The sequence below is a fragment of the Scomber scombrus genome, chromosome 17 (genome assembly GCF_963691925.1).
Source record: "Scomber scombrus chromosome 17, fScoSco1.1, whole genome shotgun sequence".
NCBI classification, from domain to species: domain Eukaryota; kingdom Metazoa; phylum Chordata; class Actinopteri; order Scombriformes; family Scombridae; genus Scomber; species Scomber scombrus.
The window spans coordinates 24,567,984-24,589,372 of NC_084986.1; the positions used below are offsets into that span (position 1 = coordinate 24,567,984).

At 40.3% G+C, this 21,389-nt stretch overlaps 1 protein-coding gene across 1 annotated transcript; it reads left to right on the forward strand.

The window, feature by feature from the left end:
- Positions 1-38: 38 nt before the first annotated feature.
- cenpe (centromere protein E) lies at positions 39-20,125 on the forward strand. The gene is made up of 54 exons (XM_062437715.1): positions 39-94; positions 818-921; positions 1,026-1,115; positions 1,212-1,330; positions 1,420-1,539; positions 2,475-2,556; positions 2,648-2,715; positions 2,786-2,860; positions 2,945-2,996; positions 3,121-3,208; positions 3,809-3,938; positions 4,076-4,195; positions 4,316-4,474; positions 4,567-4,705; positions 4,839-4,938; positions 5,492-5,804; positions 5,877-5,990; positions 6,105-6,161; positions 6,342-6,509; positions 6,611-6,685; positions 7,043-7,111; positions 7,377-7,508; positions 8,205-8,382; positions 8,510-8,664; positions 8,786-9,079; positions 9,616-9,750; positions 9,881-10,060; positions 10,277-10,393; positions 10,551-10,658; positions 10,783-10,932; positions 11,380-11,601; positions 11,696-11,788; positions 11,904-11,987; positions 12,110-12,226; positions 12,319-12,432; positions 12,542-12,715; positions 12,876-13,109; positions 13,289-13,522; positions 14,507-14,740; positions 14,896-15,117; positions 15,232-15,327; positions 15,564-15,644; positions 15,912-15,995; positions 16,088-16,285; positions 16,379-16,588; positions 16,694-16,906; positions 17,587-17,790; positions 17,883-18,059; positions 18,181-18,275; positions 18,387-18,484; positions 18,622-18,757; positions 18,850-19,011; positions 19,051-19,211; positions 20,007-20,125. Exons 1-54 carry the CDS (start codon positions 39-41, stop codon positions 20,081-20,083), a joined length of 7,467 nt encoding a protein of 2,488 aa, XP_062293699.1. The 3' UTR covers positions 20,084-20,125.
- Positions 20,126-21,389: the final 1,264 nt, after the last annotated feature.

A 21,389-nucleotide genomic window follows, 5' to 3' on the forward strand; every position in this document is an offset into this window, starting at 1 on the left:
GGATTTTTTTATGTGCGTGACTACCAGAAAAAGACAAAATGACTGAAGAGTCCGCTGTTAAAGTCTGTGTTCGAGTCCGTCCGCTTATTGAGAGGTGAGTTGTGAGCCAACGACCGGTAGAAGTTAGTAGCTACCTACTGCTAAAATGCTAACCGTTAACTTTACTAGAAAGTAACAAAGGATAGAAAAATGTCCTCCATAAACTTCCAGTGGTGCAGACACAAAACAAGGTTCCAACAGTATCCTAAATGGTTATATGAGTATTGAACATGTATATGACTGTTTATACACTAATACCTTCATGCCGCCTTCAGTTTCACAACATTTACATCTTTTAAATAGCAAATAAATAACTAATGTTACACTTCGATCTCATATTCACAGATATTGTATCACAGACAGGAAATTCATTGACATACATTGTGCCTCTAATAGATGACCTGACATTGTTTCATGTTTTTTTTTCAACATCATGCCTGTGTAATTATGTAATGAGGAATATATGTACCCAGTGTGCCTATCTGTCACAAAATTAACAGTCAGGATTTAGTCTGTAATAATAAAATGTGGCCTAATTGCTGCTGTTATCATATCACTTTCATGAATTAAGACCCTAAACTGATGTTATTGACATACATAAGCCTTTTTACTACATAATTAATGTGTGGGCTGAATGCTAGATTTCCCCCTTCAAATATAACATTTTGTGTTAGTTGATGATTGCAAAAAACAAGTCAAGTGTTAAACTTGTGTCTCTTGTCTATTCATGTTTTTGCACACATATCTTGAATGTGTGTTCTTGTTACAGGGAGGAAAGTGCTGCATCGGAGGAGGCCAAGCCTGTCCAGCTGTTTTGGAAAGCTGATAAGAAATCAATTCATCAGATTGATGATGGGAACTCGACCAAAAGCTTTAGTTTTGGTAAGTTTTGCCACATATGGTTTTGTTATGGTTCTTTTATGTTGTGTTAAAACTTCGTAACAAAAATGTACTATACACTTACTTTCCTCTGTTTTGTTCCACAGACAGAGTGTTCATTGCTGAGGAAACAACCAAACAGCTGTACCAGGGCATTGCAAAGCCTTTGGTTGTTTCAGCAGTCGAGGGATACAATGGTATGTAATGGAAACTGAATAAATGAAACCCATCTTGTTCCAGCCCACTCACTGTAGCTGTGTGGTGTAAATATCTATTGTGTGTTTGATCCACAGGAACCATATTTGCTTACGGGCAGACGTCCTCTGGAAAGACTTTCACCATGATGGGGAGTAAAGATATTCCAGGAGTGATACCTCTAGCTGTTGATGACGTCTTCCAAACCATTAAAAATGTAAGAGTTGTGTCACATGTTTGAACCATAGTGCAGTTTGTTGTGTAATTACTGCTTATTGTAACTAATGGCTTCTCTTTTGGCTGCAGCGTCCAAATAAGGAGTTCCTTCTCCGGGTGTCTTACATGGAAATCTACAACGAGACTGTGACTGATCTGCTTGTTGACAGCTGGAAGAGAAAACCCCTGGAAGTCCGAGAGGCTATCAATGTAAGTGGGTCATTTAGTAAAATTGGGTTTAATTGCGTTTTATTGAATGTTAATACATTATTGAATCTTCATATCAAGGAATCCTTTAGAGATGGCTATTTTTAAGCATGACTAAAACACAGAATTTAGATCTGTAATAAGATTTTGTCAGCTGAGAATGCAGAAACTGATTTTAGTGGCAACCTTATTAGTTTTCCTAACCTGCTATTACCTTATAATGAGATAAGCAGCATTACATGTAAATTAACATGTTTGATCCAGTGTTTTTGGAGCTTGACCAATACAAGGGACTACATGTCAGGATATGGGTCAGTGACAAATAAGGGTTGGAAAAACTAGTTTTAAAAGCAGCATCAGGTTTGTTAAAATGTACATATTGTATTTTTGTTGGTTTTATGTCATTTGAAATGACATTTGTACCATTTTTTAAGAAAAGTAAGACTGAATGCTCCTGAAAATGTCAAATGGTGTAACCACACTTCATTTTTAATCATCAAATGAAGTATTCTACACTTTAAAGCATTTTGTCAATATTGAGCAGGACATATCCTAAAAACAAGTTTTGACAAATTATGTAAAATATGTTACAAAACATCGTGTTGCGTAGCAAAAGTGGATTTTCCTGTATATAATCAGATTTTTATGAAAAAATACTGGTTACACCAGCTGGACACTGGGTTGCATCACATCATTGTGTTTTTTAATGTCTTCAACGTCCCATAACTTTATCAAAGTGCAATAAATCACTAGTGTGCACTTTCTTAAGGGGTTATTTAGATTATTATTATTATTACCATTATTATTATTGTTATGGGCCTAAGCTCCTGAGGAACATCAGTCCAAAGTCTAGGAGCACTGAAAAGCAAAACCCTTACAAAGATGCATTTTCCAGTTTTAATAATCAGTGTAATTATGTTAACAACTACTGTGTGCAGAAAAACATCTATGTAGCTGACCTGACTGAGGAATTGGTAACTTCTCCTGCACAAGCTCTGGCCTGGATTCTTAAAGGAGAAAGTAAGATTTGGGGTTATTACAGGTCATCAGGAACAATGCTCACAGTGTGTCAACTGCAGTGTTTAACTACATATGTGTGTTTTCTGCACAGAGAATCGTCACTACGGAAAGACTAAAATGAACCAGAGGAGCAGCCGCTCACACACCATTTTCCGAATGGTAAGCAGTGCACAACATATAGTAACGTGTAGGAGAATCTGGACTTTTCTCATGATTGGGTTTTCCTCAGATCCTGGAGAGCCGAGAGAGGAGCGACCCAGCATCAGGTGAAAATGCGGATGGAGCCATTATTGTGTCCCATCTGGTAAGTTTACTTTCTATCTCTCTACTGATTTAGTTTGTGTGGTTACGATTATTGGATGACCAGCAATTTTGCCTTTTCCACCAGAATCTAGTTGATCTTGCTGGTTCTGAGAGAGCAAGCCAGACAGGAGCTGAAGGTAAGGAGGGTTGGAATTAGTATAAAATGTATACTAGGCCTGATGTCGTGTTAGTTTCCTTTTCCTGAGCATACATTACAGAGTGTACTGACTTCACTGTAATCCATCTCTCTTGATGTTGTAGGTGCACGTTTCAAAGAAGGCTGCAACATCAATCGCAGTCTGTTCACACTCGGACAAGTGATCAAGAAACTAACTGATGAAAACCAGAAGTGGGTAAAAAATAGACATGCAGTGCACTTAATGTAACCTTTCCACCTGTGTTACTGTGGCTAAAATATTCTAATCTCTACTCTGAGTTATAGCATTAACATATCCAGTTAATGTTTGTTTTGCATCACTGGGATAATGCCAGCATGATTCTTACTGTTCCAGATCCAAATTAGAATCTGGGACAACGTATTGAAAAACAAAAGTGTATCCATTTACCTAGTATATCCTGCCAGATGTGATTGTACCAAACCTGGCAACCTCAACACAATGGCAAGATATCAGAAAGCTGCACACAAACAAACAGCACGATTATGTTGGTGGATGTATTTCTGAGATGTGGACAGAGTTAACCTTAATTCTCAGAAAGAGTGAATGAGAGTTTTTCCCAAAGTGTTGAACTGTTCCTTTAATGTGGCTTCTGACAAGTGTAATCCGTTGAAAAGTGACCATAAATAGCCTGCCTCAGAGATTTGAAATGGCCCCAGACCTGAATACTATCACATAAAAAATACTTTCACACTCTAGTTCTGAGGATTTGAGAGTGATCCGTACATGTTTACAAGTGCAGATATGAGCTAAATGTCATTGTCTTTCAACAGGGGTTTTACAAACTACAGAGACAGTAAACTAACCCGCATCCTGCAGAACTCATTGGGCGGGAATGCTAAAACAGTCATCATCTGCACCATCACTCCTGTTACGCTAGATGAGACACTCAGCACTCTGCAGGTTGGTGGAATATGCAGATTTTACCTTTTAACTACCATTTGTTATACATTATATTACACATACTAAATGGTATAATGCTTTTTTAATAAGATTTTATGATTGAATCTGCTCCCAACACGCAATACAATCACTCTCAGTTTGCCAGCACTGCAAAGAAAATGAAGAACGATCCTCATGTCACAGAGGTGTCTGATGACGGCGCTCTACTCAAAAGATACCGTAATGAAATCGTAGACCTCAAGCGGCGCCTTCACGAGGCAAGTGTGATCTTTTTTTCTTTTTTTTTCCCACTAACAAATAGAGCTCATCTGTGTGAGTTTCATTACAGCAGCATGCTCTACCTAACTGACTCGTGTATGATCTCCACACTGCTGCAGGTTTCTTCGGTCACACAGACCACAGCGACAGAGAAGGAGGTTCTCTCCCAGCTGCTCCAGGAGAAGGATCAGCTGCAGAGAGAACAAGAGGACAGAATCAAAAACCTCACCAAACTGATCGTCACCAGCTCCAACGTGGTTCTTATAAAAAAGAAAACGGTAATTACAACACAAAACCTAGTCACGGGTAGAGTACAGCCTTCTCCTCATTATCACAGTCCTAATGACTCTCATCCTGCGTTAAGATGGAGAATCGCAGGGCCACCTGTCCAGGGAACATGCTACAGGTCGCCAGGCTGGCTGCCTTCAAAGGGTCTGACCTCAGCTTTGCAGAACCTTTCTATAAGAAGAGGAAGGCAGACCGCTCCTGTTTAATGGAGCTGACTGAAGGTAAGGAGCCCATAAAACACATTAAACATACACACATTCTAAATTATAATTCACTCTATAGTTCCCTGTTCATGCATGTATGAATTACAGTATGTGATGATTAGTTAAATGTATACGTGGTATGTTTTCACAGACAATGAGGACTTTGATACTCACTGGGGGATTCCTGATGAGCCGTCAGATGACATGGAGATGAGTCAGAGCTCTGTTACTACTCGTAGCTTTGGAGACAGGTGAACCTTTTTCTCATTCATCTATACTTTTGGGACATTTTTAAGCCTTCATTACACAGAGTCACATGAAATTAGTCGCATTTTAAAATAGGCGAAATCATTTTTTTCAAAATCCTAATTATGGCATTTGTTTTAACTTATTGAAATGTTTACCTCACAGACTAGTATTGTAGTATGTGAAATTTTCCTCACACTGTAAAAGACAGAATTATACTTTCAGCATCCTCATGGTCACAAGGGTCTGTCTGATGTAAATTTCATCATCTGCTCACAGCGCAAAATTTGACTGTGCAGACTGCACATGTATGTACACACCGAACCCAGTAGAGTATCAATAAAGCCATGTGTGTATCCAGTCATGTCTTCATCTATTTTAGACCAATTTATCTGCCCCTTAATCTTTGGCACATGTCACTGTTAGTGGATTCAACCTCAAGAACTCCTTGATAGTGCTCTAAACTCTGCAGCTGATGTGTGTCACTTCACTGTGTGGCTTACATACTGTATTTCTATAGTTTGCGTGGTTAAATATTTTTTTGGGTTTTTTTTCCAGTCCCCACGACTCCGTAACTCCTGACCGGATGCGTGAGCTTTCAGGTAAAGTGTCCAACCTGGAGGTGCAGCTGGAAATGGAAAATCAGCAGAAAGAGACATTAAACTGCAGAGTGGCGGAACTGGAGCAGCAGCTACAAGCAGAGGCTCAGCAGAAACAGGAGGCCTTAGAGAAAATGCAGATATCAGAACAGAGAGCGGCAGAGCTCGACCTCCAGCTACAAGCAGAGGCTCAGCAGAAACAGGAGGCCTTAGAGAAAATGCAGATATCAGAACAGAGAGCGGCAGAGCTCAACCTCCAGCTACAAGCCGAAGCTCCGCAGAAACAAGACACCGTGGAGAACATACAGACAACAGCAGAGCTCGACCTCCACCTCAGAACAGAGGTTCAGCAGACACAGGAGGCCTTAGAGAATGTGGAGATGTTGGAGTTAAGAGTGGCAGACCTGGAGAGACAACTGGAAGAGCAGACTCGCCTGAAGAGTGAAGCTGATAAAGAGGTATGGTATAACAGAAAAATAAAGCACCTTTTATGCACTATTCATTTTTTATTGATAGAGCTTGTTTGTGTGTTAGCTGTTTTTTGTACTAACCATCAGAACCTTGTTTTCTAGATGAGAAAAGAATTTGAAGAGACCATCCGGCTTTGTGAGACTCTTGCTGCAGAGAAGGTAATCCTTGACGGAGCTCTAGGAAGTTCTTATAACTCTCATCAGGTCTGCAAGCCTGGATGTTAAGAGTTTAGTATGTGTGTATGAACTGTGTTGTATGACGTATCATCTGAACACACTCATTCAAAACAATGCAGTTTCAGTGGAAAAAGTCACCGATCTTTATGAAATTGTTTCCAGGACGTGGTGGCCACTGAGCGAGATTATCTCAAGCAGGAACTGGGGATGTTCATAGAGCAGACTGACAGCCTGGAGAAAGAGAAAAACGCTCTGTCACATGAGCTGGAGGAGAAGAGAGAGATGGAGGAGTTCAAATCTCTGGAAGAGGACTTCAGGCAAGAGCAAGAGGTGATGTTATTTATTTCATCCCACACTATTTGGACAGAGATTTTAATTGTCATCTATTTATTTGTTTAGACTGTGCTAATTTTGTTTACGTGATCTCACAGACGGAATTGCAAAATGAAATATCCAGCACGAAGAAGGCTTTGGAATCCTCTGAGCTCCAGTGCTTACAGCTGCAGGTAAGATAACATGTCGAAGACTTTGGAAAAGTATATCAATGAGCTTTTTGTGTGTTAAAGTTCAGTTACAGTACAAAGAAAATATCCTTCATCTGAATCTTCACTGCATCTTTACCACCCCAGCATTCGGCTACATGACTAACAAAGTACATACTGTAGCAGAATATATAGTTTAAATAGGTCTGGACCCAAATCGCTGATCTGAGCTTTAAGGTGTAAAGTGAAGTGGACTTCAATGAAAATCACTGGCCAGAATGTTCTTTTAGTTAATGTTAAGATATTGAGGGAAAAGTGAATGTGACCTTACCATTATAGAAGTGTTGTTCTGTTTTCATTCTTTATTTTTGTTTTTTCAAGAAAAAACTAGAAACTGTGTCTGAGGAGCTGAAGAAGAAAACTCAATTTGCAGAAGATCTTCAGAGTATGGTATGTTTGCTTGACTTATTCAGTTTTTTTTATCATATTCATCCAACATAAAGCCAGTCCATGAAATGTGTCTCTACATGAGCACAGCTTTGAGTTAGACAAAGCTCACAGTACTACTAAACTCAGAATCCAGATGAGCAATCCCTCGTAGTCAAGTCAACTGGTTTGAGAGGTTTGGCAGCTGAATGTAGTTGAAGCAATGAAATGATTAGGCACGTGAACTCTGTCATTAGTAGACTAACGGTGTCATGTGACCTGCTTCCAGAACGGTAAGGACTTGGTACAGGAGGTGGCGAAGCTTCGTCGCTCCTTGGATGACGCAGAAGGTGTCAGCAGAGACACAAAGAAAGAGTGGGCCCACCTGCGCAGCCAGAACATCGCTCTGGAGGAGATGAATGTAAGTGGAATCTACACACACACACACACACTTGTGAAATCTGAAAATGTACTCAGAAAAACTTACCTTTAATTAATTATCTCTGTGATCATAGAATAGACCTTATGATGACAAAGATTAAGTCATGCATTTAGACCAAGCAGGGTTAGGGTTAGGGTAATATTAAAAAAAATTTAAAAAAAAAAGTATAAACAAGCTGAACACCCCTCTGTTTGACTACTTTTCACTTTCTGGTTTCGTGTCAATAAATCAACTTTCATCATTATATTAACCTCTTCCGTGACAAGTTTGCACAATCAGAAAACGGATTGAGTAAATTTAATAGTAGCTTAGCTTTTGGATTCTTATTAGGCTTAAACTGAAAAAGAACCGGAATTTTATTGGAAGCAGACCGAGGTGACATCTGTGTTCAGTCCTCACCAAAATGTGATTAACAGCGTCCACACCAGCCTAAACAAAATGTGTATATATCAGAATGATGCCTACATGAGATTAGAATCTGTGAGATAGTAGCAGCATTTAGTAGACTGCCTGCTGTTTGGAGCATTTTGGCGTCTTCATACTATGTGTTTCTATGTTTATTGTCATGAGAGGTTTAAAGGTTTTGGGTTTTTTTTGGGGGGGGCTGTAGGGGGTTTACATGAACATCATGCACTTTGTCTCACCGGCTTGTTTTTGTCACAATCTCCTCTACAGGGGACTCTGGCTGCCAACCACGACAAGATGGAGTCCGAGGTGAACAGCCTGCGCTCTCAACTTGCAACAGAGAAATCACGCTACCAGAAAATGCAGACTGATCTCCAGAAAGAGCTGAACGTTGCATTTGACGAGAACACCAAGCTGACCACTCTACTAGATGGCAAAGTCCCCAAAAGTAAGTCACTAGTTACACAGATTGGATGCTCAGAGCTCAAAACTTGATCAGCACAGTCTGCCTATGAATTTGGACAATGTAGACAAATGATCAGTGAAATCAAGTGTAAGATGTTCTCTGTCTCCAGATCTCATAGATAGTGTGGATCTTGAGAGAACAGTGAGCAACCTGAATAAAGAGCTGGCAGCATCTCGTGAAGCAGAGGGAGCCCTCAGAGCTCAGCTGGAGGAGCTGGCTTCACTTCAGGCTCTTCCTAATAAAGTGGACAACCTGATGAAGCAGGTGAGTCCTCCCAAACAATCCTCCAACAGCAGCGTCACATAACACGATCACATTTAATGAAAGTTACTATTTTAAATTGGGAGAAGTATTTTACAGGGATGAATCATTTCTGTTACTGCAGGTGTGTGAGCTGACTGAGGAGCTGTGTGCTGTTCAGAGTCAGAGGGATGACCTGCTGTCTGCCCAAGCTGGAGGCCAGGAAGAGGCTCAGCAGCTCAGAGACTCCCTGCAGACATCTCAGGATGAGATTTTAAGAATCCAAGCAGATCTCAGTGCCGCTGCACAGAGGGCACATGAGCTGAGCCAGCAGTTTGCTGATGCCACACAGCAGCTGGAAGCACTTCGCTCACACCTGGAGCACTCTGATGAGGAGAAGAACCAGCTCATGGCTACTAACAAAGAAACAGACTTGAAAGTAAGATATAGATCATAAATAGAGATGCTTTTGATCAAGTACCAATCTATTATTTTGAATCTTTTGATGATTGAGTTTTTTAGGTTTTTAAATATTCTTCCTTCCCCAGCTGTGAGAGCCTCTGGATAGGACACAAAGACACAATAATATTATAATAATACCCTAGTTGATGTAAGAAAAAATAAAAATAAACTCACTGTTGAGTAGCTTCAACAGAATATACATCACTATATGATCATTTACACTATGACAAATGTGGATAAAATGACTATTTTTAAAATATGATGATGTGATTTGAAACAACATATAAGGATCCAGGTATATTAAACTCACTTCAGTGTATCAGACAATATATCAGATATAAGTGACTACAACGATATTACAGGAAGATTAGACAGCTCTGAAATGATGATTTTATTTTTTTATTTAAGTAGTATTTGTTGATACAGCTTTCATTTATCATTCAATCCTGCTGAATAATAGAACACATTCCTCTGCTGCCATCATGAAACCTAAAGGCCATCCTTTCATTTCAGCTGGAGGAGAGCGAGCAACACAGAGCATCACTGGAGGAGGAACTGCAGCTGGTGAAGGATATGGAGGAGAAGCTTGCTGACAGTGAAGCTTCCAGAGCCACAGAGGAGGAGATCAGTAAAGAACTCCAAGAACAGGTGTGCCATGCTCTACATACATAAATGCTTTTTATTAAATGAGGCTGAAATAATTTGTCATCGCTGGCTTTTCTTGAATGCTTCTACATGTCCCCTTTCTTATCTCTCTTATCTGTTTGGATATTTCCAGCTGAGCCAGCTGACTGAAGAGCTTCAGTGTGTGCGAGCAGAGAAAGACGCTCTCCTGTCTGAGCAGAGTGTGGGAGTTCAGAGCTCAGCAGAGGAGACAGAGAAGCTGTTCTCTACAGTCACATCTCTCACTGCAGAAAGAGACCAGCTCAACAGGCAGTTACAGGAAAATGTGGAGATGGTGAGTCACACACATCTGGCAATATGTCTTACACATTTCATGTTAACCCAACAATGGTTTCAACCTATCTTTATATATATTATTAAACAAAATATTAATCAAAAATAAATACTGTTGCTAATTATTTTGTGAAGGGCAACTGTTTAGTTTCCCTGTTTAAAAGGACTGAAGCCCCTTTGTTGTCTTTTGATTTACAATATGTTCTTTTCTTTTCAGGCTGCAGAGACTCAAGGTCTTTTCCAATCTCTTCAAGAAGAACTTCAAGAGCAGAAGCAGAAGAATGCAGATCTGTTAAAACTCCACGAGGAGAAGGAACACAGTGCCGAGAGAAATGTGTGTGAAATGTCCCTGAAGCGGGTTTTGTTTTAACATTTTTTAACTTCATTGTCAATGTTCTGACTGTTTGATGGAAATCTTTCCATCTAAACAGATGCTGAGTCTATCAGATGAGCTACAGAACATGCAGGATGAGGAGGAGACTGTCCCAGAGGCCGGTGTTCAGAGCTCAGCAGAGGAGACGGAGCTTCTCTCTACAGTCACATCTCTCACTGAAGAGAGAGACCAGCTCAAGGAGGACCTCCAGGAGAATGTGGAAATGGTCAGTCGCCATGTGCCTTTCATTTCTGTCAACTTGTTTTGAGCCTTTGCTGTTTGTTTTTTGCTCTGTATGTGCTCATTTCAATTTATAATAGTCCAAAATATAATAACTGTGTGTCAAACAGATGATTGAGATTCAGGAGGAGCTGAGGGCAGCCCTGGAGAAGAATCAGGAGCAGAAGGCGCAGATCAAACAGCTGGTGACTGCACAAGCATCCAGCTCAGATGTACCTCCCAGTGACATGAGTGTCGAACTACTGGAGCTGCAAACACATGTGAGTCTATCAACGCATCAGGAAACTGGGCCTCTTTGTACAGAATGGAATCTTACATGAGACTTAATGCATCTGAGATCAATTCAATTTTGGATGAATTTGGCAACTTTGGTACTGTGTAAAAAAAGGGTTGGACAAACAGAAACAAACTAGAAATAATTCAAATCTGGAGCTATAATATAAACCTGTAGGGTTGTTATATTATCCTGGAGTCATGTTTCTGTGTTGAGTAACATTGAGGAGATTTTTTTGTTAAAAGTGAAATGGGAATTCAGAGAAGAAAAGTAGTTCCAAAACCCTCATATTCCATGCTGCAGACACATTTCATTTGATTACAAAAGAGAATTAAGGTTGATTTGCAGGCCTTGTAAATATGTAAATTGATTGTAATCTCAATACAAAAAGTTGAGTTAGACTGAGGGCTTAAATATGCCACTACTTTGACAGAATCAGAGGCTGACTGAGGAGCTTGAGAGTGTGCGAGCAGACAGAGACAGTCTGCAGTGTGAGAGGACAGCTGACCCTCAGACTGACAGAGACCAGATGAAGGAGCTGCTGAGCAGAGTGACTTCTCTCAGTGAGGAGAGAGATCAGCTGCAGGAGATACTGGAGGGACTGAGAGAGGAGAAGAAGCAGCTCAAAGCAGAGCTGGAGGACAGGATGGACATGGTATGTTAACATAGTTTCTTTATAACTCTTGTTCATGTTCATATCCGTCTGCCCACAATGAGAAAATGAAACGAGTGATGTTTTTCTATCGCAGGTTGTACAATCCCACACTGGCTTCAACCAGCCAGAAATGCTGAGCTCAGAACTGCAAGCACAAGATGAGACAGCAACACAACTTCAGCAAGAGGTAACAGAGGTTAAGTTAAAGGACAAGGCTGCAAAAAATAAAATAAAATAAATAAAAATTCTTATTGAAATGTACAAATACTTGGATTACTGAATGTGGCTATTTTCTTACCCAGATAGAGAAACTCCAAGCTACTCTACAGGCCGTCAGTGAGCAGAAGAGCCAGGTGGAGGCTGAACTACAGCGTAACATAGAGATGGTGAGGGGCTGTTTGTGGTCAACCTGGTGTTGTCACATTGCAAGTCATTAAGTTATAAGGCTCAAATTGTGTCTTTATGTGTGGATGAAAAGAAAAAGTGCAATTGTTTTCCTCATCTTTAGGCTGCAGTGACTCAGACCCTTCTACATTCACTTCAAGAGCAGCTCCGGGTGGAGAGTGAAAGAAACCTCGAATTGGAAAGATTAGGTCAAGAGCAGCAAGCTCAGCTACAACAACAGGTTTGTTCTTCATAACATATAAACCAGGACAGATTGATGTCACTTTTCAAAAGTATCGTGGAATAACAAAGTGTTCCTTTTATTGTTTTCAGGCTGCAGAGACTCAAAGTCTTCTACATTCTCTCCAAGAGGAGCTCCAAGAGCAAAAGCAAAAGAACTCTGATCTGGTGGAACTCAAGCAGAAGGAATGCGATTTAGAGCAACATGTAAGTTCAAATGTTACTGAAGAAGTGTTTTTTGTTGTTTGTTTGTTTTTCATGTAGCAGTTTTCCATTGTTAAGGTTATGACTGTTGAAAACTGTCCCATTTAAACAGATGAAGACTCTAACTGAAGAGCTTGAAAGTGTTCGAGCTGAGAGGAATTCCCTGTTGTTTGAGAAGGAATCCAGCTGTTCAACATCCACAGAGGAGATGCTGGAGGGGCTGAGAAAGGAGAAGAAGCAGCTCAGAGCAGAGCTGGAGGACAGGATGGACACACTACAAACTGAGGTTTGTGTTGGATACTTTTGCTATTATATGATGATGTTAAAGTACATGAAGTACATACAGTTGAAAATAGGAAGGATATTTTGATTTTAAGCTGTTATGAAGCACGATTAAGGTTGGAGAAACACTCTTATAATTAATCTAACTGCCCCTTTCTTCTCAGATGAGGACTTTAACAGACAGACTGCAGAGTGTGGAAGAGGAGAGAGACAGTCTGCTCTCTGAGAAGGAATCCAGCTGTCAGACATCCACAGAGGAGATGAAGGAGCTGCTGAGCAGAGTGACTTCTCTCAGTGAGGAGAGAGATCAGCTGCAGGAGATGCTGGAGGGACTGAGAGAGGAGAAGAAGCAGCTCAGAGCAGAGCTGGAGGACAGGATGGACACACTACAAACTGAGGTTTGTGTTGAATAGTTTTACTGTTTTACATTTACTGCTAGTTTAATTATTGTACGATTATTTTAAGGCAAATGAAGTCTATATATTTCCAATAGAACATTTTGTTTCTATGCTGTTATGATCCTTAGTTGAGGTTAAAAACACTTTCACAATTAATCTAACTGCCCATTCTCTCTCAGATGAGGACTTTAACAGACAGACTGCAGAGTGTGGAAGCAGAGAGAGACAGTCTGCTCTCTGAGAAAGAGGCCACTTCTCCAACATCCACAGAGGAGATGAAGGATCTGCTGAGCAGAGTGACTTCTCTCAGTGAGGAAAGAGATCAGCTGCAGGAGATACTGGAGGGACTGAGAGAGGAGAAGAAGCAGCTCAGAGCACAGCTGGAGGACAGGATGGACACACTACAAACTGAGGTTTGTTTTTAGACAGTTTTACTTCTATAAGCTGCATTTTTTTCTTTTAAGCACATCATTTTCATGTGTTTATTGGGCTTGATTTAAAACAAAAGAACATGACTGATATTATCTCTCCCATTGCCACCACAGGTACCTAAGTACTGAGATCCAATATCAGTGCTATCATTATCACAAAGATTTCTGTGTGATTAAGATAATTCTTCTATGTGTAAAGTAGTATAAAGCTGCAGCCAACTACACATAGATTCTTAACTTTAAAATCTACTCTGAAATATCAGTCCATTGTATCACTATTACTGCACCAATACTGCACCCCTATCATCTGAGCAACATTTCAGTACAATTATTTTATAACATAATCACATAGAATGCATCATAGATCATAAAGATGTGTATTTATTTTGTGTAGTAGACTGTAGTTTAATTAGTTTAGTTTGAATTTAAACTTTGAATTAATTTCCCATGTTTGCTTCAACAGATTGTACAGCTGAACACATCTCTTCAGACTGTTACTGAGCACAAGAGACAGCTGGAAGATGATCTGCAGCACAACATGGACATGGTGAGTGAACTCCTCAACATGAAGAAGTCCAGCTCACGGTTTACGTTTAATCAAGCACATTCTGGCAGCTATATTCATAATAGTTTGTGAGTTTTGTCAGATTAGTTTAATTTATTATGTGGATTTCATGTACTGGATATTTTTAATCCACTCCTTTCATGCATTTTCTACTCTTGATGACATGTTTGTTTATTTGATTAACATTAGTTAACATTTTATTTGTAGGCTTCCACAACTCAAAACCTTTTAAAGTCAGTCCAGGAGGAGCTGAGTGAACAGAAGCAGATGAACTCTGACCTGGTGAGACTGAGTCAGGAGAAGGAGTGTCATTTAGACCAACAGGTTGGTGTTTTATACCTCACATGTTATAACTAGCCTTCTCACTGTAGGCTAATTCATCTAACTTCTATCCTTCTCAGATGAGGACTTTAACAGACAAACTGCAGAGAGTGGAAACAGAGAGAGACAGTCTGCTCTCTGAGAAGGAATCCAGCTGTCAGACATCCACAGAGGAGATGAAGGAGCTGCTGAGCAGAGTGACTTCTCTCAGTGAGGAGAGAGATCAGCTGCAGGAGATACTGGAGGGACTGAGAGAGGAGAAGAAGCAGCTCAAAGCAGAGCTGGAGGACAGGATGGACACACTACAAACTGAGGTTTGTGTTGGATACTTTTGCTATTATATGATGATGTTAAAGTACATGAAGTACATACAGTTGTAAAAGGATATTTTGATTTTAAGCTGTTATGAAGCACGATTAAGGTTGGAGAAACACTCTTATAATTAATCTAACTGCCCCTTTCTTCTCAGATGAGGACTTTAACAGACAGACTGCAGAGTGTGGAAGCAGAGAGAGACAGTCTGCTCTCTGAGAAAGAGGCCACTTCTCCAACATCCACAGAAGAGATGAAGGAGCTGCTGAGTAGAGTGACTTCTCTCAGTGAGGAGAGAGATCAGCTGCAGGAGATACTGGAGGGACTGAGAGAGGAGAAGAAGCAGCTCAGAGCAGAGCTGGAGGACAACATGAACACGGTACATTTGTGCTATTATTAAGTCATTGGTAATCTAAAGGAGGTAACTTAAAGTAGACTTACTTCAAAGCTATTTTATATTATCATTTATTGTCATTGTCTCCTCCACCAACAGACCGTTGCCATCCAGGAGAAGCTGAGCGAGCAGGAGCAGATAAATGTTCAGCAGCAGGCCGAGAGAGGAAAACGAGAGAGCAGGCTTCAACAGGAAGTAGGTCCAAATCATCAACTGCCACAGTTTAAAGGAGCTGTGTTATCCAGTTTTCTATCTAAACGTGCAGACATACATTTACTGAAACACTGTGCTTTAAATGTCTTCATTTATATTCCGGTTGATGTTTTCTGTGTAAATGATCAAAGAGATGAGGCTGAGAAGGCTTCATTCAGAGGTCAGTGTTATCCATGAAGCCTGTTCTGACTGAACTGTCACTGTTTCTGTGTTGTCAGGTGCAGCAGCTCGAAGAAAAGCTGAAGACATTCAGAGAGAAGCAAACCCTCGATGAAGCTGAAGCATATGCCTCACAGCAGGTTTGTCTTACTGGAGTCTTTTTTTTCTGGTTTATCAGGTAAAATGCAACAAGTTGTTTTAAGGTGGAATAAGCTGCAGGATATGTTCAGTTGCTTTAAACCCAGGTTTAGAGTTAGACTGCTATCTAACCAAATTCCCTCATATTTATAAGCCTGAACAACTTCAGTTTCTGCACTATTATATGTATGGATGGCAGGAAGATGTGAGATAGAGTTATGTGTTCTATATTATGTGTGTGAGGTTTTATTTTTCTCTTCTCATTTCAGTCGCTCAGTGATGTGAACACAACCGTCACATCCATCAAAGAGAGAACGTCATCACGGCTGCAGGATTCCGATCTGCAGCTCCAGGTAACATCACCACTCAATATGAATACACGAACAGCTGAGGCATCAATCATCTTTAATATAACTCTGATACCACTGTACTGATATCATTGCAGGAGTCCTTCAAGAGATTCCAGCACTTTAAAGACATCTGCTCCAAGAATTACTCCGGTTCTCTGGACAGAGCTCTGACAGTGCAGCGCTCCCTGAAGCCTCAAGAAGAAGAAACCTTCCTTCCTAAACACACCATGAACACCTACAGGGCCGTCGGTCAGCTGAAACTGCAAACTGCTGAGATTCTGGGAAATATTTGGGTAAATATCCATACTTTATTTCCATTTGAAATATGATAATGATCTCATTTTTATCATCCGATAATAACCAGAATGTGTGGTTTGCCTCCTCAGGAGCACCTGCAGATGCGTGCTCAGGGCTACAAGAATCTGTTTGAGGGGCTGGTGAAGAAAGACTTGGCTGTGTTTGAGGAGAGGTGTCTGCAGGATGTGCTGCAGTGCAGAGCTCAGGCCCCCAGCTCCTCCATCAAAGATGAAGGTTTCAGCACAATGTGGGAACACAGACTGACTGAGCTGCTGGAGAAGAGACGGGACTACCTACAGGTGAGTCTGACAACTTGTATAAGCTTCGTGTCTTATTCCTCTCTGTGTTTCTATCTCTCCAACATTACTGCTTTAAACTCAATGACCCCTCTGTTGACTTTGTAGAAAATGAGCAGCATTCTGGAGAAGCTCTGGGCAAGCATAGCTTCTTACCCCCCTGAGCTGTTAGCTGAGATCAAAGAGGAGGAGAAGTTCAAGGAGCAGTTCCAGGCAGTGTGCACCAAGCAGCCAATCAGCTTCAGCAGCCTGGACAACATCCTGAGCTGTTATCTGAACCGCAGAACTGCAGTGGCCCAGCGCTGGAAGATGACTCTGCAGGTACTGTTGATAATGCACTTTTCTTATTATCTCTGCTAAAATTGTGTTTTGTGTGAGTGGAAGCAGGATATATCAAACACTGGACTGGCTCAAATGAAGCGTTGTGGAAAGAGACTGAAATGATTCGCTTTTGATGTGAATCCATATCAAGTTATTTTGAGAGGAATGTTTAGTTTTGCAAAAGTCTTGCTGTAAACTTTTCTCTTCAACTAGTGCTCACTGTATACTTCAGTACTAGGGTTGTATATATTTCCCTGCCAGACAATTCATTTCATGTGTAGATACATGGCCCCCAGTCTCATACCAAAATGGTACAAATGAATAAATACTACCATACACTGCAATAACAAGCCAGATAAAAGTTATTCAATTTAACTGCCATTTAATACTGATGGAGCTCAGATTTGGAAAGAATTTGATATTTTTACTTACTTTACTTCAAGTTTATTAGTTTTGAGATTTACCCTTAATATGTCTGTGATAACAAAAGTAAGTTTGGGCTGCAATTAAAAATTATTTTCAGTATCAATGAATTTGCCTCTTTTAATTGTGTAGTTTATAAAATGTCAGATAATATTAAAACATGCTTGTTGTAATTTTCCACAGCTCAAAGTGACGTCTTAAAATGTGTTGTTGTGTTATTTGAAAATTAACGAGTGTGTATCCGTCTGACTCTAAAGAGCGTCATAGATGAGCAGCAGGGTCTGTGTGAGGAGCTGGAGCAGCTGGAGGCTCAGGCTGAGTCTCAGCTGAGAGAGGAGAGGAGCAAGAGCTTCACTCTGCAGCCGGCTCTGCAGGGAGCTCCACGGAAGACTGAGCTGTCCCTGCTCAAAGACAACCAGCAACTCGCTCTGCAGCTCCAACAAGCTGAGGAGAAAGTTAAAGTATGTCTGACTCATTATCTGTAGTATCAGTATCATTGTTATAATCCATATCTCTGAGCAGATCTCATTTAATCTCTATGACATGTTTCCAGGCTCTGTGTGCACAGAATGAGCAGCTGGAGGAGGCTGAGATCAAAGCCAACAGCAGAGTGTCCAACCACAAACAGGCCACCCAGTTGCTGCAGACTGAACTGCAGGACAGCCGCGCACAAGTTGAAGAGCATGAAACCACAATCCAATGCCTCAAGAGCAAACTGAGAGAATCTGAGGTTTGTCTCAACGTCTCATTTTCCGCTCTTTACCACACACACGTGAGCATGTTCCGATAACTCAACACGTCACTGTGTTTTTAGTATAAACAGTTAAACTCTGTGTCTTTTCCTCCTGTAGACAACTCCATCCAGTATTGAGCTGGAAAAACTGCGGACTAAACTGTTCAAAATGGAGATGGAGCTGAGTTCATCATCTGATCAATACAAACAAGAGTAAGAACCTTTGTGTTTGTTTCTTTGACATTTTCAGCTGCCTCAGTCAGGTAAAAATATACGAGTGGGTGCCTTCCAGCTGTTTTCTTACCAGATGTTTGTCCCTCTCAGGATCCAGAGGATGACCACGGTGCTCAATGAAAAGGAAGAGTCACTGAGGAAGCTGAAGGAAACCCTGAGGAAGTCACAGCAGCAGGGAGAGGACTCAAGTAAGTCAGCAGTGTGTGTTTTGAGACGATTACATATAGACATGTGAGAAGATGCAAATTAAAAGTGCTTTAAATATTTGAGATGAATCTTTCAATGATGGACATGGTGATTAACCGTGTCATGATGTTGACTCCAGTCCTACAGGGTGAAGACATTCATGCCAGGCTGACTAACCCCAGAGGTCTGCTGATCAAGAGCAGCGTTCACCTGGAGAAGACCAAACTGGAAGATGAAGTCAGACAGCTTCAACTGAAGATAAGCGAGCTGGAGAGGTAAACATCAACCTGTAGAAATGCTGTTAGTCCATGTGATGAACTGCATCATTTAGAGCTTCTCTTCACACCTTGTGCTCCCTTCTCCGCAGCTTGGTGTCCAGTCAGCACGCAGAGATCAACAAGTGGAAGAGCAGAGCCTTCAAGCTGAAGACCAAGACCAAGCTGGACAAGCCTCCATCACCCTGTACACCCACCAAGAGGGGCTTGCCCATGACCTCAGACTCCTCCAACTTCCTCAACTCACCCAAAAAGTTTCTGGTTACTCCCAAGAAGGTCCTGGACTCTCCCAGGAAGGTCCTGGACTCTCCCAGGAAGCTGCTGGATTCTCCCAAGGTCTCTCTGCAAGACTCTCCCAAAAGCAGATTCTTTGATATAGGTGGAAGCTCGGAGCTGCTGTCCAGAAGCTATCCCAAACAGTTCTTTGATAACTCCAACCTAGGGACCATTCCAGGTGAGCTACATCTAAAGCTTGACCCCCTTTGAACTGTAGTTTTGATATAGTGAACACTGTAAAGACTGAGCTGTTTGTTTTTTACCAGAGGTTTCCTGTGTTCCTGATAGCACACAGCCAGAGACGGGTAACTGCTGTGTTTAGACAATCACTGAGGGGTTAATAACAGCTGCATGGGTGTACTGACACTTTACTGTTCTTCCACTGACTTCACATTGTACTGAGTAGTCCATTCACTGAGCTTTCATTTGAATAGAATTGAATTTGTGCAGGCCAGGTATTATATCTCCCTCTACATATATGTATGTATGTATACATATATATATCTTTTGTAATATAACAAAAAACTGGCTTTAATATTTAAAAGCTTGTGGTTACTCACAGTCTTGGCTGATTGATCAAAATGATCAGTGACTAAGTCATAATTCAGGTTTTAAAAGATGTAAAAAGTTTTGAAATAATAAGGTATGAAGTCTAAACAAATGAACTGGGAACTTTTTTTAAAGTAACAACACAGCTGATGACAATATTTCCCTGAGATACTGTTAATCTGATTTTACTAAGTGAAAATGAACACACACACACACACACACACACTGGGATGTGACTTAATTACAAGCACTATTTCTTAACACTGGCAAACGAAAAAGAAAAAACCGGGTTGGTTAATGAAGCTCACAGCCACTGAGAGATGTAGACCACTGAGGCTGGGGATTGTTATTCTTCTGATTGTACATATTTTATATTTGACTTGAAAACTGTTTGTCTTATGGAAGTGTCTTATGTGTGTTACAGATGCAGCTGCGGGTGGAGACAGACAGGAGTGGTGGCCTCAGTCTCCAAACCAACAGGAAATGTGTAAACAACAGTGAAGACTTCCACATGTGCAATATTATATATATATGTCTTTTGTCTTTTTCAGTGTGTTTAATTATCAATGTTATGTTGTAGTTTGAAAAATAAAGCTTGTAATAAGAAAATGATTGACTGTTGTTTCATTTATGCTGTAGTCCAGATACTTTGTTTCCACCAGTGATTTCCTGTCCTCTGGGACTCCACTACAGTAGATTTGCATGAATCAAAGTTTTACAAAACTTTTCCTCAGTTCAGTACGGTGGCCAGGAAGTGCAAAACAACATTACAAAATGAGCCAAATTTACATTCTGTAAAACATTTTACATATCATAAAACAAAATGACATGAACCAAGCACTGAGTCAAATTTACAAGCAGTGTAACACTTTTACCAGTCCTGAAACACATTTACAAATTACACAATTACATTTTTAGTTATTTAACTCATTGGAAGCTTGCTAATATGTATAAAACGTTCAAAATGCTAAAGATCATAGACACATTTTCTGTTTGTATCTTAATAAAGAGACTGAACATAAATATGGATGCTCATTAAAACTTTGCTGAAACAACAAAGCTAGTGGTGGTTTAAGAGTTTTGCACAGTACTTTATATATATATTGTTTAAAATGTCCAATTAACGTTAGCTAAAGGCATGTTTCTATCAGCAGTAGGTAACATGTGTTGCTGGCTATGACCTCATTTACTTGAAGGGACACAAAACACACTTAAGACCAGTTGATTGGGGTCAGCTTGTGTATTTGGAGTCAAAAGTCGTGTCTCAGTAGTAAAACGTGGATTTTTGGGTCAATAGTTGAAGTTAATGTAAAGGTTAGTGTGTGTGTGTGTGTGTGTGTGTGTGTTCTAAAATATGCTAATGAGCTGGCTTTATATGTAAATGACCTTCATGACATCACAGTATAATGCATGACATAATAGAATCTTGGAACTTTCAGTAAGCAGACGACTGAAATGATTCTTCATTCCAGTTATTGAACCACAGAAGACAGTCAGGTTTGTGTTCAGTAGCAGGGAATTAACATCTGAAAAAGACAAACTTTAGTGATTTTCTTTTCTTTGGAATAACAAACTTAAGCAGTAAGTATTTCTTTCTTTATTTCTTTATGTAAAATAATCAGAAAATAATTATATTGATGATAAATAACGTAAACTGAACAAATATAATTACGCTCAAATCAAATGTAATGCCTTAATTCCTACAATTTCAGACATTTTAAGACATTTTTAGACCTTGAATATCAAAAACTAAACTTAAAACATTTTCAGACGTTTTAAGGACCCTGTACTAACTAAATCCAACATG

Coding starts and splice junctions, on each gene's coding strand:
- cenpe (XM_062437715.1), top strand. CDS start 39: ATGACTGAAGAGTCCGCTGTTAAAGTCTGTGTTCGAGTCCGTCCGCTT. Junction 13,523..14,506: donor TGGACACACTACAAACTGAG/GTTTGTTTTTAG, acceptor TATCCTTCTCAG/ATGAGGACTTTAACAGACAA. Junction 16,907..17,586: donor GCTGGAAGATGACTCTGCAG/GTACTGTTGATA, acceptor CTGACTCTAAAG/AGCGTCATAGATGAGCAGCA.